The sequence below is a fragment of the Sebastes fasciatus genome, chromosome 4 (assembly GCF_043250625.1).
Source record: "Sebastes fasciatus isolate fSebFas1 chromosome 4, fSebFas1.pri, whole genome shotgun sequence".
NCBI classification, from domain to species: Eukaryota; Metazoa; Chordata; class Actinopteri; order Perciformes; family Sebastidae; genus Sebastes; species Sebastes fasciatus.
In genome coordinates, this window is record NC_133798.1 from 9,729,760 (window position 1) to 9,745,205 (window position 15,446).

The 15,446-nt window shown below is 40.6% G+C and overlaps 1 protein-coding gene across 4 annotated transcripts in view; it reads right to left on the reverse strand.

The window, feature by feature from the left end:
- Positions 1-1,672: 1,672 nt before the first annotated feature.
- The window catches only part of LOC141765705 (solute carrier family 66 member 2), a 62,184-nt gene continuing 48,410 nt past the window's right edge, over positions 1,673-15,446 (reverse strand). For all 4 annotated transcript variants that reach the window (XM_074631897.1, XM_074631900.1, XM_074631899.1 and 1 more), the window contains one exon: positions 1,673-6,008. In XM_074631897.1, the coding sequence (XP_074487998.1) occupies positions 5,834-6,008 (175 nt within the window). In that variant the 3' untranslated portion in view covers positions 1,673-5,833. The remainder of the gene's footprint in view (positions 6,009-15,446) is intronic.

Below are 15,446 nucleotides of genomic sequence, written 5' to 3' on the forward strand. Positions count from 1 at the left end.
CATTAAACCAAGCCACTGTATGGACAGACATGTCGGATGATCAGCTGATGGATGGGTGGACAGAAAGACAGGAAGGCAGACGATGGCAGGCAGACAGATGGGTCCATTATGAACAAGATTATATAAAATATCAAGGGAAAAGTCATGTGTCTTTGTTGGCTGAAGAGAAGAGTGCTAACCATTAGGAAGATTGTATGATACAGGTACAGGTAATACATTACCAGCAGGTACACAGAGAGGCCGTACTTGTAGTCAACTTATTATTAATGGATGAACAAGCCAGGTCAGGAGATGAGTACATGGCGGCACCAACAGGTGCAGCATACAGCCTGCCCTTGACCGACTCATCTATAAACCATAGGAAGCCTCCCATTATCTACTGTATCCATTTTAATATTTTACTATCCATATTGCAGTGCTCCTCTGCACTGCTGACTGTTAGTGGTTTTACCTTGTGATGGTGTATACATCTTTGTGTGATGATGCATCAGCCAGAGAGCGACACACGTCCCTCCTATTATCTTTGGGGTCAATTTGACCCCATTCAATGTTTCCCGTCTCTAAATAAATGATTGACATCATTTTTTTTGCTTCATATTTAATGACTTTTCCTAATTTAATTGGGACAACTGGGTAAACATAAAATTAAAATGATGATATGTTTTCAATGTCCTGTACACATGATGTACGCATCGGTGTTCTTTGGGGTCAATTTGACCCCAGGCTGTTTTAGCTGTATAAAACATATATATATATATATATATATATAGAAATATCAACATTTTACACACATTTGTTTTGGATGATATTGACGTCACTATAACATGCAACTTTATAATCTTCAAAAAGCTTTAGGGCCCTAACCTAACATAACCATAACTGTAGTAGTGCAAGAACCATTGATAGTTCACACGACATGGGGGAGGGAAACATCATTCTCGCGCGAACTTTGATATTTCCCCACGCTTTGGGGGCGGCAAAATATGGTTCCCGTGAAGATATTGATTTTATTTAAAGGGCTATTTAGGTAGTCAACAAACAAACATAAAGTACCTGATACATAAACTTGGGTACCAATTTTAATTATAATCATTTTCTGGAGGTTTAAATTGCTGGGGTCAAATTGACCCCAAGGATAAAAGATGTTAGTAAATTTGAAGGTAACAGGAGGGTTAATCAAACCCCCACTCATCAACTTCCCCGCTGTGTGGGCAGCAGCAGGCAAAGTCCGACTCAGCCTCTATCTTATTTCATGATTTATTTGGTGCACAGGTACACTCTCAATCCTTTCAAATTCAAGGTTTCCTCAGGACAGCAGACACACGCACGCACGCACGCACACACACAACCTCATCACAACTCTGTACGGTTGCTGCAGTGGGAATTGTTGTATACAAACAATTTATAAACAGGTGTAAAAAAAAAAAAAGCAGATATTTCTCATGCTTTTGATTCAGGTCTGATATGCCTGGTTGATCTGGATCAAACTCAAAGGGTTCATGTGAGGTTTCAGTTCAGACTTTTAGGTAGAAATCCTGTCTAAATCCAGCTGTAAGTTACAGCAGCAGCCAGCAGCCTGCCGGGCTCAGATCAGATCAGAGTTTTTGTATCATGCTCCGAGGCATTCATTCTTTTCAAAACACAGTGCCAGTAACAACACAAGACCACATGCTGATGTATAAATAGTTTATATTTGAGAAAATATCATGATAAATATTTCGCATACATACAATTTCCAGATGTGATATCACTAATGTACAGTATACTTACACAGACCTTTACATTTTATGGCAACCATCCACCATTTAAAGGTGCTCGATACGAAATTTGAGCATATCTATTGCCTCCGCATGGCTCTCAACATGGCGACGGCTGAGCCGGCGGCTAGTAGCTCACGGTGCTAAAAGGGCTAACGGTGTTTACCTGGGGGGAATCGGAGGGTGGACGCTATGCTTCCGCAACGACGGCGTCAGTTGGGACGGTGTTATCAGCTGTAACCGCCGTATGAGAGCATTGCAGCGCGACGACCGCGGGCTAGCCAGTGGGGCACCACACATACACTAACATGCACTAAAAGGCACGCACGGCCTGCCCGGTTCTGTAAACAAAGTACAGAGAAGCTCTGATTACAACACACACAGAGGGAGAGTGACTTCCTTCTCTGCTCTTGTAGACATTACTTCTCTATATCTTTACATAGACAATAGTTGTTTGATGCTATATTAATGCACTGAATATTGTATAGAGCACCTTTAATTGGTATGGTACAAGACAACAATTACTTTTTGGTTGTACTTTTGGTTTCATCGATCCTGTAAACACATACATCGCATTAAATCAGTAACTAAAATTCACACAAATTCTTTTATGGGCTCTGTTTTTTTGTAGTGACTGATAATAAATTGTTAAATATATATATATACTGTATATCTTGCATCTGGTAGAAGTAACCTCCTCAGAAATGACAAACCACCTATTTCTTATCTGTGTTGCAGTGGTAAGCCAACATGCACATTTACCATAATGTGAATCTGGTGGAGGCATTATCCCAACCAGGCAGTGTGTGTGCTCATCTGTCCTATTGCCCTTGAGAAGAGAAGGCTAAGGAAGCCCAAATGTTAAACTAAATCCTGTGAGGGAGCCTTTCTGAGCGCCTCTACTGAGACAGACAATATAAAGATAGATACATATCTTGTGATAAGAGCATATAGAATACAGAAATAATGCAATTTCAATACAGCCGTGGTACGCTGGGTGTTGGAGATAAGACACATACAGCTTCCAATATGGCAGCTTACGGATATAATGCAAGATATCTGGAATTGAAGAATGCATGTATACCCACATGGAGTAAATTACACAATGGAAGGTCACAGAACAATGCAGCTGAAAGCTTGCGGGATTAGCTGGACATCAGAAAAGTTGATCAGCAACTTGGACGCTTCTATAAATGTCATTTTGACCTATCCCAAAAATATCTGACATGTATTACAGCACGAGTGGAAAAGCACTTATAGACGCATAGACAAAGGCATAATCCCAAGATATTCCAACATCCCCTATGAGTAAGGTTTGTTGTTTTCATATGTACACATAAAGATGAGATAAATTGATACACATATACAAACACAGAAGGGAGTGCTTCTCCTTTTAGATTTTGTTAGATTCAACTATGGCTTGTGACCTTATAATGCTTTATAATGATTGATAATAAAACTTTAGATGAAATTATTAACATTAAAGCAATAGTTTCTTGCTGAAAGTTAGATAAGAAGATCAATACTACTCTCAGTTCTGTACGGTAAAATATGTAGCAACAGCCAGCAGTCAATTAGCTTAGCATAATGATTGGAAACCAGTGTACATTGTACAGATGTGAGTGGTGTCAATGTTCTGATCCAACATTCTGCAAGAAAACCCAAAAAGCGCAATTCCCAAAATGCCAAACTATTGTGGGAATACAATGATTGATGTCATATCAAAGCAGAGGTAACACGAGACATGATACTCAGTCACTGTTGTGTTTAGAAGGATCTTATGCATTGTCAGATTATGAAAAACTAACTCATAAATGTATTAAAATTCTCTTTCATGTATATATTTTCTACATGCTGACCCTGAGGATAATACTGAAATACACCGAGATGCAATTCTGCAACCTTTACAAATGTTGCTGAGGCATACTGGCAGCTACTGGAGGAGGTTTTCTGCATGATACAAACATAACCACTGCAGTGTGTAATTTAAACAGGATGTTTACTGAGGAGAAACTAAAAACAGACAGGTATAGATTGACTGCTAAGTAAAAAAAAGGTGACCAAAAGACTTAATAAGCAGGTTTAGTAGTTTTACTATTTAATTAAATCATGCCGAGGGGAGAAACCTGCACTGACTACAGATCAGCTGCTGGTACTGATTTCTTTCATCCTGCATTGATAGTTTCAGTAGGAACCTATTGAGAAATAGTTGAAAGAACCACAGCTCGCCTTGAGAGGATATACTTTTAAATTAGTGTTTCGATTATAAAAAGAACTTCTGAATAAAAAATTTGTGCATTTTGGATGGCTGGAATGGACGGAGATTTCAGTGTTTCTGTAATGGCATGCATTACATAAACTGTCCTCTGTTTAATGGGGCATTTCTGGGTGAATGAAGACACTTCAAACATCACCCCTTAGGAATTACTAAACTCGCCATGAAAGGGAAACTAAATATTCAAATCAAAGGGACTGTATAAAGTGATTTGGGGGTAAGGCAGGGTCAGAAAAGGGGGATTGAAAAGGGTATGTTTTCTTTTAACTAAAGGGAGGATAGTTTGACTTCCTGGGGGTCTTTTATTTATTTTTTTCACCCTGGATTTATATATATTTTAGTATATTTTATAAAAATGACATAGCAAATAGTTGTTTGCTGCAATATTTAATGCTCTGGATGTCGTATAGAGCACTTTTAAACAAGTTGTACCAGCTCAATGTTGTTCAATATTACATTGAGATATTGGGGGGAGGATGCAGTTGTTTTATTCAAAAGGTTTGGTTCAAAGAAAGTATTAATAATGATAGGGAGGGTCTTGCTTTTTCAAAAAGTGAAACAAGATTTCCCCCCCACTCCACACCAATAACTTTCATACAGTCCCTAAAGGTAAATTCTCACTTGGTTACATTTCCTTTTTAAATAATGTATTTCTTGCCTAGGAGTCAGGAGTCGGGTGTTAACACTAAATGTGTTCAATAAAATATCAAGGTAAGATGTACTGTAACATTCCTGCTGATCATGTTGATTTAACCGCTACTTATCCACAGTGCTTATGAGTCATTCTTTCACTGTTTCACTGTCTCAAAGAACAAGAGTGCTTTTTGAAAGAACAAAAAGATATCACAGAATCAGCAGCTAATGGGACGAAGACGTATGTGATAGAAATGATAATGCCGCAAATGTTCAGTTATACTGTTACATCACGTTGTACATGTATTTTGATTTAAAATCTGATGTGTTCTTTGGTGTCTACAAAAGATGTTGAGACTGAGGTACAGTGCAAAGCATTGCAGCATGGCCACATTTTTTCAATATTTTTCACATACTTTGTGGAAGACCTGCGTTGCTTGTCAATTAAACCATAAAGTCATAACACACAGATTGATGTCCTATGCAGTTACCATTACTTGATGTAAGTTCTGTGGCCTTGGCTTGGCGTGGATGCCAACAGCAAAAATCAATTTTGGCTGCACAAGACACACCAGCAAGCATACGACACACAAACACACACACACTATGCAACATGAGAACAGTGCAGTGAGGTGTGGAGTGTGAAGTGGGAGACTCATCAGTCAGGCAGTAAATTTCAGTGCAGGGCTACCGGTGCAGGACTGGTTGCTACAGCTGCCAGTACAGCAGCACAGATGTGCTGTTATGAGCTGCCAATGTGAGTAATGTTTCCCTCTTGCAGTTTCCATGTCCACAACAATTCAGGTTCCAGGTAATGTAACAGAGAAACAAATAAATAAACATGCTAAAAATGCACCAAAATACTGCCTTATCTTAACAAAAAATGCAAAGGTGTGGTTATTAGTGCTTAACTGAAAATGCTAAGTAGTTTGATCAAGGCTGAAGCGGTTTGCTTAATTGCACGTGAAATTGTTTGGGTCTGCATGATACCCAAATGACAGAATAGTTTGAATCAAGGCTGAACAGTAAAAAAAGATTTAAAAAAAACTTTGGTTTTCTCTGTGTTCTTGATGCTAAGTGTCTCCCATGATAATTCCATCAACATAGCAGCTGATTTTATTAAAAAGCCTTAAATGATCAGACTCATTGCCCAAGGCAACAGTTGTGTTCAACCTAGCTTGACCCGCATGTCTTGGTTGTATAAAAGGACCTGCAGCAGGATGGCCACATCGATCATGATCTGGACTGAACCGCAAACCCAGAACTGAGTCGGGCTTTCGTTCATCACAAAGTAGGTGGTCTTGAAGACGTCGCCGGCCGTCCACAGCAGCACCATCTTCACACTGGAGAAATGGAGACAGAGAGACACGGTGAAGGTGTGAAGACAGAGAGAATTAAGGAGTTTTCTCTTAAAGGAATAGTTCAACATTTGGGAAATATGCTTAGCATAAAGACTGGAAACGGGAAAACAGCTGGCCCGGCTCTATCCAAAGTTAACTTTTAACTGTGAACCGACATTAAGAATTTTGTCCAATTAATGCTATCAGTTAAATGCTTAAAAGATATATTAAAAATGAAATAAAAAAGCTGAGCTAAACTCAGAGGAGCAGCTTGTCACTTAAAGGAGAATAGCTGGTCCACTTTAACAGCCCACCTTAAGTGAGTCTGAGTCGGTGTTGCAAGATACAGGAGCTTGGCTTGGGTCTTGAGGAGTTGTAGCATTAGTCAGCGACAAATAAACTGTACACACACTGCACTGCTATATTCTCAGCTACAACGCTATCGACAACCCCACACTCGCCGCCGCCGCCACACACACCCGGCCCTCTGAATGCTCGCTAACATAAGGCTGCGCTGACAAACGCCGGACTGACAGAGTACGCCAGGCTGACACACAGCTGACAACCTCACAGCTAAACTAAATAATGAGGTGGAGACTTTTACTAGGAAAGCAGCTGCATGTGTCTTAATATTAACAGCATCATGGCTGCTAACTCTCACAGTCGGGTGATCTGGGGACTCAGTTGTCTGTTTTGCACATACACTGCAGCTGGCGATAAATAATGGATTAAACCTGTTTGTGCATCGGCTTATCGTTGCAGCTGGGTGCGTTGTAAGGCACTACAACCACAGCTACGCTGCATGCAACACACTAATCTTGTCAGTTAATTTTTAATAATCGGTTAATGAGAATTGGCTATCGGTTAGAATTTTTTTTTTTAATTAGATTTCTAGTACAAAGGTAGCAAACTACGCCTACCAGCAACTCTAAAGCTCACTTATTTACACACTATATCCTGTTTATTTAACCCGCACAAAACCCCCAAAAACTGTAGAAACAAAAATTCTGCTGTTTACTGCAACCAGCTGAGACTCCATGAGGTCACTAGTACCAGCCAAAAATAGTACAGCTTATAACCCCCCATAAAATTACAACGTGTCACTTTGGTTTTAGTGCGGATTAAACAAAGACGATAAAACTTGTTAGTGAGCTTTAGAGGTGCTGGCAGGTGGATTTTATTACCACTTGACAAAGGCAGGCTGTTACCAGTCTTTATGCTAAGTTAAGCTAAAAAACCTGCTGGCTTCAGCTACATACTTATAATACATCGACATGTGGTATCAATCTTCTCATCTAACTCTAGGCAAAAAGCTAATTTCTCAAAATGTTCAACCATTCCTTTAATTTTTTTCTTTTACAGGTTGGAGGAATTTCACAAAAAAAACAAAGTTAAAACAAGTGCAGTAAAAGAAAAGATTTTTGAGAGCAGCTTTATTTAGTTCCTGCTGTATAAGAAACAGCAGGGATGCAGTAAAAACATCAACGAACAGGATGAAGTTTGGCCGAAACCACCAATTGATCACACCACGATGGAGCAAGTGAAGGAAGGAGAAAGACACACCAAGATTGCCTGTCTGAGAGATATAGAGGCTGAGAGGAAAGACCTTGAAGAAGACACTACACATCTGCCAAGCCAGCAGCCTGATGCCAACACAATACCCTGAAGGAATCCTCTGAAACTTGCACTCCTCCACTCATCATTTTCTATCTTGTCTTCATCCTTCAGCATCCTTTTTTCCCCTGTGCTATTATTCCTCACTTGTGCTGTCCCCCCCACCCCTCGACTCGACTCATTCACCGTCATGTTTCTTTAACTCTACCCTTCACAGTCTCTGCCCTCACTCCTACTCCACCTCCTCTCTGCTCCCTCCCTTACCCTTGCTCTCTGGACAGTGAAATCCCATAGGGCTGAATGTAATATGAGTTTATTCTTTTTACAAGGGCTGACTGGGCCTGAAGACGGAGTAGGACCATCAATCATCAATGAGACATACTGTAAGGGTCAGAAAGGGTCGAGGAGAGAGCCGGAGACAGAGAGCCTGCAGAGGACAGCATTTATCTAGAATGCAGTGAGAGAGACAGGGTGAAGACAGCGAGGCCGCCAGAGAGAAAGAGAGGCAGGAGACCTCTGTGAGATAGATATGGAAGATGAGTGCGTATGGGGGTAGAGGCTGACTAATGACTGTGGGGACATTTGTCCTGTACTATCCTTGAGCTCTCCTTGCACAGTCATGTCAAACTCCTAGCTGTCCCTGGGCTCCCTCCAGGCCCCCACGAGGAACCGAAACATTTGCGGCGAACGATCCTGCCCTGGCACGGAACCGAGGACATGATTATTCAACATATCTGGGAATGAATTAAATCTAGACACTGCATGTGGTACCGAAATGCGATTAACAACCCAGACGGGCGCATAGGCTGCAAAAACACAGGCTGTGCTGGAGAGGTACAGGATATGAAATGATGGAGGTTGAACTCACAGCTGTTACAATACATGGGACGGTCAAGCTGCACATCTGGACACTATCATATGCAATGATTACACCCATAAATTGAGTCATTAACTGTCACAAAACGGACAGATCTGTGCTGGGAAGTCAAGCAAAAATCAATATAATGTTTTGCCCATGGTTGTTGTTTTTCATCTATGCACTTGTTTTACTTGTTTTTGTCAAAATAAAAACATATTTTATTTAATTTAATTTTTTTTGGTTCAGACTGACGACGTCGTAGTGGTAACTTGATTGGTCCAATATCTGTGTGGGCGGGCACTAAAACAACTTTGTAATACGCTCTTAAATTCCAATGGACACATAGGCAGTTAACCAGCTGCGGGATTGACATTTACCTCCATACATTATTCTGTGACTCTGTCCATGCTGTGATTCAACGAGATAACATAAAGAGTGATGAGATTACAGCTAACGACAGCTGGATCCCCCACTTTATATGCGGGACGAAAACAACACTGAAGGGCGGATTCACACCGCTGATGGCACCATGAAATGCACATCATTTGCAACCGCTATCTGCCCCGTCTCAGCGTCTGATTCACAAAAGATATTATGCTAGTGATGTTGGAGCGCAAAAATGGCCATAACGTTTTGCGGTTGAGGGCAAAAAATGGTCGGTATCGGCTATTTTTTGGTTTGTTTTAGCAGCTGGTATACAAGGCTCCAGACTAACTTTTTTCACCACCATCCTGAAAAATAATTCCAACTGTCCCGAAGTCAAGGAAAACCATCAAAAATTCTAAATGTTATCCTTTCACTATGTTATTTTCATCTAAAGTGGTTATTTGTACACAAAATTCCAAGTAACTTTGCTGTATAAAATACATGATGAAAGACATGACTGAGTCAGTTTGACCGTCTTTGTGACTCTCTCTCTACTTGTGCTGCTGTTTCACTTTGTTTGATTATTTACTCTCACCTTTCTACAGCAAAGATTTGTTGATTGATTTATGTCAATCCAAAACTTGGACAGATCTACCCCAGTTGTGAGATTAAAAAAAGCCAATCTGCTTCTGTCAACACACAGCTCTCTGCTTTTTCCCTCTTTGGTCCTCCCACCTCCAATTTAACCACCTCAGGCAAGAATCAGGCTATTTCCACCTCTCCCAAAGGCTGACCAAGGAGCGCTTGTTTAGAGCAGATCTGAGTCTCACTGATGTGTTCTGCTCCCCTAACAATTTAAACCTCCGGGGTAAACACTCCGGGGTTTGATTGAACTGCTCCAAAAATAAGTGCGTTAAAGAATTTAAAATCGTCGTGCTTTTACCTCTCTCTCTCTCTAAGCTGCCGGTATCCCTCAGGGGAAATACTTGCTTTTTGTTCCACTGAAGTTTTTTTGTTCCTCCGAGAGTACCCTTCGCTGAACTTCAGATTTCTCGTTTCATCTCTCTCCTCATCTTTTTCTTTCACCGCGCCACTTTCTTCTTTTGTCCGTCGTCCCGCTCAACTGTCATCTTTACTTTTATTGCCTCTGTCACTGCTTTTACGGCGCTCCTCTCTTCTCTATAAAAGGGAATGAAGTTAGTGGCTTTTATCAGCTTCTACTGCGAACCATGATAAAGTCAAATAATAAAGTTGCATTTACAGCACAGTTAGTTGGCTGGTTGGAACAAATCCTCCAAAAAACAACTCGTGAAGAGGTATATTACATTCAAAATAGTGGAATAAAAAGAATAGTGTCATTTTTAATTTAAAATTCAAGCTACTGTTTTAACATGGAAAATGTTGTGGTAATGTGAGTAAAGCATCTTACATTCCTCCCCATAGATGGAAAATGTGTGAATAAAGGTAAGGCTTAACAAATATTTGCTCACTTTGTAAAATGCAAGAAGAAGAAGTAGTTCAATTTAGTTGAACTTTTAAGGTCCTGACACACCAAACCGTCCAGTTTGGGGCTGTTGGTGAGCCTAGTTTTTGCGACGTGACTCGCACCGTCGGCTCTAGTCTGCCCTTGTCGGAGGCTTTTTGGCCGATTCAGCATGTTGAATCGGCGGCGGCGCCTGTCGCTGAGAGAAACCACTTTGATTGGTTGTTCGGCTTAAACGAATCAGTGCACGAGAAGAGAAACGGATGTGAGGAAAGCAAGCCAATGAGTAAAGTCAAGAGGTCGCACACTGAATGCTCTTCTCATTTTTCATTTCCATCTTATCATTCCAATACACGGATGTTTTCACAACGACATGGCCATCTGGAATGAACCTACGTGGGGAGTGAGAGCGGTGTGAAAATGGTCGGCAAACGCTGCTTTATTTAAATTATAACGGCTTGTATATCCACCGTCTCGGACTTCAGGTTTCCCTTTTTGAATGTTGAATACAGACTACTGCCGACTACTGGTCTGGAGAGTTATTTCCTCTCACGCATACGTAGAATGTACGTGGTAGTTGGCCTTTTGCTGTAGTCTTTGCGGTGTGTTTGAGTGCAGCTTTTTGGCCAAAACACAGGAAACGTGAGGCGGCGTAATGGTCGGTCTTAGTAGCTGCTAGTTCTTTGATTTTAGTTTGGTGTTTCTGGGCCTTTAGTTAAAAATCAGTGCAGAGCACATTGGAAATCCCCAATGGAAATAATGTCTTTTGCTACATGATGTCAAACTTGTGCTTTTAGTAAGAAAGTTTGATTTCCTGAAAGAGTGACGGCACTGATACTGGTTTGTCAATTTTTGACTTTCTTAACAAAACAAATCTTGTGACATAAGTTGAGTGTATGCAGTAACAGAATGTCCTATTAAACATATTTTCATATTTGCGGTTAATTTGCACTATATAATCATATAAATCTCAGTAGTAGAAGAAGAATTCGATTGTGTGCACATGCACCCAAAGCTGGTTAGAGCTGCATATCAGTGAATACTCATAAAGAAGAGGAAGAAGGAGCAGAAAAAGAGAATACAAATATTAGGGGAGATATTTAATTCAGTGTGGAGTCAATTTTTTTTCTACCATAAAAAGCACACCTTTGAATTCACACTATTTACACTTATTTTTATAGCATTGTCTTCTCTGTCCCTCTCTACAGCCCTCCAACCTTCATTTATTAGTTATCCTCTGTCTTCCTCTGCCTAACCTTCCCTCCCCTCCTTCGCCCTCACTCACCCTCACGAATTCTCCGCTCCCCCCTTGGCTAATTTCTTTGCTCAGGAGACGGCAAACATCATTAACGAGGATGAGTCATTAACAATGTAATTAAGGAGGGCGGGTCATCTGCACAAAAGCAGCCTCTGCAGCGGTGCAGCAGAATGGAGACAAAATGCCAGTTTGAGGTCGTTCATCTCTGGCAGGGACACACACATTTACAGTACACACACACTCACATTTTACAGTCTCTGTTTGTCATGCTAGTCTCATGTAGCTCCATCTGGCTGAGATACTGTTAATCGTGGGGCTTGTGGCTCAGTTGACAGCCGATGAAAGACACACAGAGCAAACAATTGAACTTGGTCTGGAGCGAGGCTTTGAGTGTCCACAGGGAGAAGGAATTATTCTGGTATTGATTGAGAATATTGACTGACTGACGACCTCGGTCTCTCACAAGCATGCATCAATGAGCATGTGTGCCAGTTTGCTTTAACTTTAATTCACAAAGACACACTGAAATGCAGAGAAACAGAAAATGCAAAACCATGAAATTGCTCATTTGTTCCACGTTCTCACCAAAGCATGCACACACACACACACAAACAAACACTGGCGCACACACATGCACTCGCGCTGACTCATTTCAGCTCGGCCTGGACAAGTCTCTCATTGATTAGTACTGACCTGACACCTTCATCTGAGCAAGTGGCAAGAGATGAGAGAGGAGAGGGTGAAATGGTGAACAGCGTACGTCAGGGATGGAAAGAAAAAGAAGGGAGCTAGGAGATGGATGAGGGAGGATGTGGCCGAGGTAAAAGGAAAATGATGAGAGATGGATGACAATGTATCCGGGCAGAGGGGGATGATAAATCTAAAGAGGGGTGAGAAACGAAGCCACCCTGATAGGTCGGGAGTGACAGGACAGGGGAGAGCGATGGCGGAAGCGAGAGAGAGAGAGGGGTCTGATTGCATGGTGTGATGGCTGTGCCGTATGTGGGCCAGGCAGTAATTGTGCTGTGTATTGAACGAGCGCTGTCAGGCCAGCTATTAGCTCCTCTAAGCGGCTGGAGTGGACAAGTGGAACACTACTACAGGAAACAGGGCTGAGTGACATTTAGAAAGTGCGACAGAGACAGGGGAGAGGGGGAGAGAGAGAATTAAAAGGACATGAGCGTGGTGTGTGCAATTTAGTGATTTCATGGCCCAAATATGAGCAAAGTTGCCTGATGCATCTGTAAATGTCAATTTGCGAAAACACCATCTTATAGCAGGTCCAAAATAACTATAAAGCTCATCCAAAAATAAAGCATTGCTTAATTCCTTTACAACTGTGAAAATCAATTTGACTTGCTGTGAGTTACAGACTCTTATCGTAACACAGATTCAGCATTATGCTTACAACCATTTGTACTCTTAGATGCTACTGGAACTACTTGTATTCTAAAAGGTTTTAAGCTAAATACTTCAGGCATGTTTCATAGTGATAAACAGAAACACATTTAGATTTGAATCATGTTAAGATAAGATGAGATAATCCTTTATTAGTGGGGAAATTTGCATTATATCATATTGTATATATTATTGTTATTGAATGTTAATACCACTTATATACCTTTTAAACAGAGGGTGATTTTATTCAAATTACATTTGGGCTCAACTTGACAGCATTTATAGCCTACATTTCAAGTAATTGATCTTAAAAGCTTTCAGAAAATGAACAGTAGCATGACTGGCATAGTCCTAATAAATTCCTTGTATGTATGTACAAATAAAACTTGTTTTGATTCTAATGAATCCAGACATTTAAACTTAGCAGCATAAAGCTGACTTTCAGTAGGTGCTTATTGAAATAATGAACTTATTGCTGTGTGTCACAATCATATCAGAGTTTCTATTGGCCCACAGCTAACCTGGGTTGGAAGTCATATAAGTACAATATACATACAATATGCTTGTTTTATTGGCACAAATGGTCCCCATCTGTAGATATGCACTTTGAGAATCACTGTGTTACAGTATATTGTAGCAGAGGACTTGTTTTTCTATCTACCTGATCCACCAGATGCCAATGTTGGGAATTGTCCAATTCAAGAGACTTTAATTTTTGGTAGAGGCATGACGCAAACTACAGTCTTCAGTGAGAAAGAACATGCTGAGCACAAATCCAACACCCCATCCTTCAAACCTTTAATAATTGTTTCCCTACATAAAAAAAGACACTAGATTATGTATTGGCACCAATTTTTGGTTCTGGACATACAGTAAATCATGTGCTGTAGAACTGTCCAAAACTCTATTCCAGTGATTGGCAACTGCCAATCGGCCCACCGAAGCTTCCCATCCGGCCCACAGAATATCAATGAGTTTTACCCGGAAAGTTTTGGCAGCGAACCAGTCTATCAGCTATAGCATGCTAGTCAGCTTGGCCTGATTAGCCGGGTTAGTCGAGCTCAACTGACAATGATTTGTGTCAAACTGTATGCCGACATTCTTCAACTGAAGTCAGGTATATCTGTGGAAACACTTCCAACATTTAATTCATGACGGCATCACCTGAATGTGTCGATTAGCGGAACGAAACAAAAACAGACTGGATGGTGAGTGTGTGACCTGTGATCCAAGCGTTCAGGCAGCCTCCCACTGCAGATTCAGACCATGCCAAAGCAATAACTAATGCTATAAGAGTGTTTATCGCTACATACAGAATATGCAATCACACTCAATCGTAGACAATACCAAATTAAAGGATACGGTCAAAGTGCTTGAGCCGCGCTAAAGTGTGCCTTCACATGTGCATTTTAGTCAGTTTGCTGTGCCTGCCCTGAATAAACGAGGACTGCATTCTGCAATTATGTTTCTGTAATTACAGATTTTACTCCTCAGTGAACTGCCTCATTGGCAGAGGTCTGCAAGTATCTAGTTATCACTATGGATGTCACACTGATGTAGGCTAATAAAAAGAACATTCATTCTGTAATGAAGTGAAAATATTTAACAATGATAGGCTAATTAGGCCTAAATAAATGTAATCTTTTCTTATTTGAAAGTCCGGCCCCCACAATGTCTGCTTGGAAAAATTCTGGCCCTTGGACAAATTGCTGACCTTTGCTCTATTGTAACATACTGTATGTAAGGGAAACATTCAACTTTCTCGACTTAATGGACAGTTTGGTCCAATCATTAAAAGTGGTGAATATTAAGAAAAACAAAAACAAAAAGAATACATGACAATTTTAATGATCAATTACTTGTTGGTGCAAAAATGCCACAGAACCATACCAAGAGGTTACAGTTGTGCTGCTTTTGTTCAATTTATTTCATTGTAATTTCAAAACTTCAGTCTTGAGACTGCGAGTCAAACAAGAAAATACATAATTTAAAGACATCGCTTTTGGGCATTTGTCATTTACAGACTCAACAATTAATTGATTAATCCCTCCACAAAATAAATCAATCAATAGCTAGAATAATTAGAAGTTGCACAATATCCTTTGCAGGTAAGCATTGGTCACACCCATAGAGCTTCACTTTGTAGTAAAGTTCCCAAGATTTCTAAAGTAACCAAATACCTCAATCTGGAGTGAAATGGATGCCTGTATAAAATGGTGCACAAGACAACCAGCAGGTTCCATTTAATATATTGGTGTGACCATATACTGCAACACTTGCAACAATAGGGATAAGATGCCTAACAGGATCTCTGTTTCTGCAGCTGGTTGATTTATTGCAACAGGTACACTTCATTAGTACCAGTACTCAATTAGTCTCACTCTGTCACCTGCATCACTTGCATATTGCACACCGTCCTCACCACCCTAACCCCGTCCCTCTGCTGGTTTATCTGTATACCAA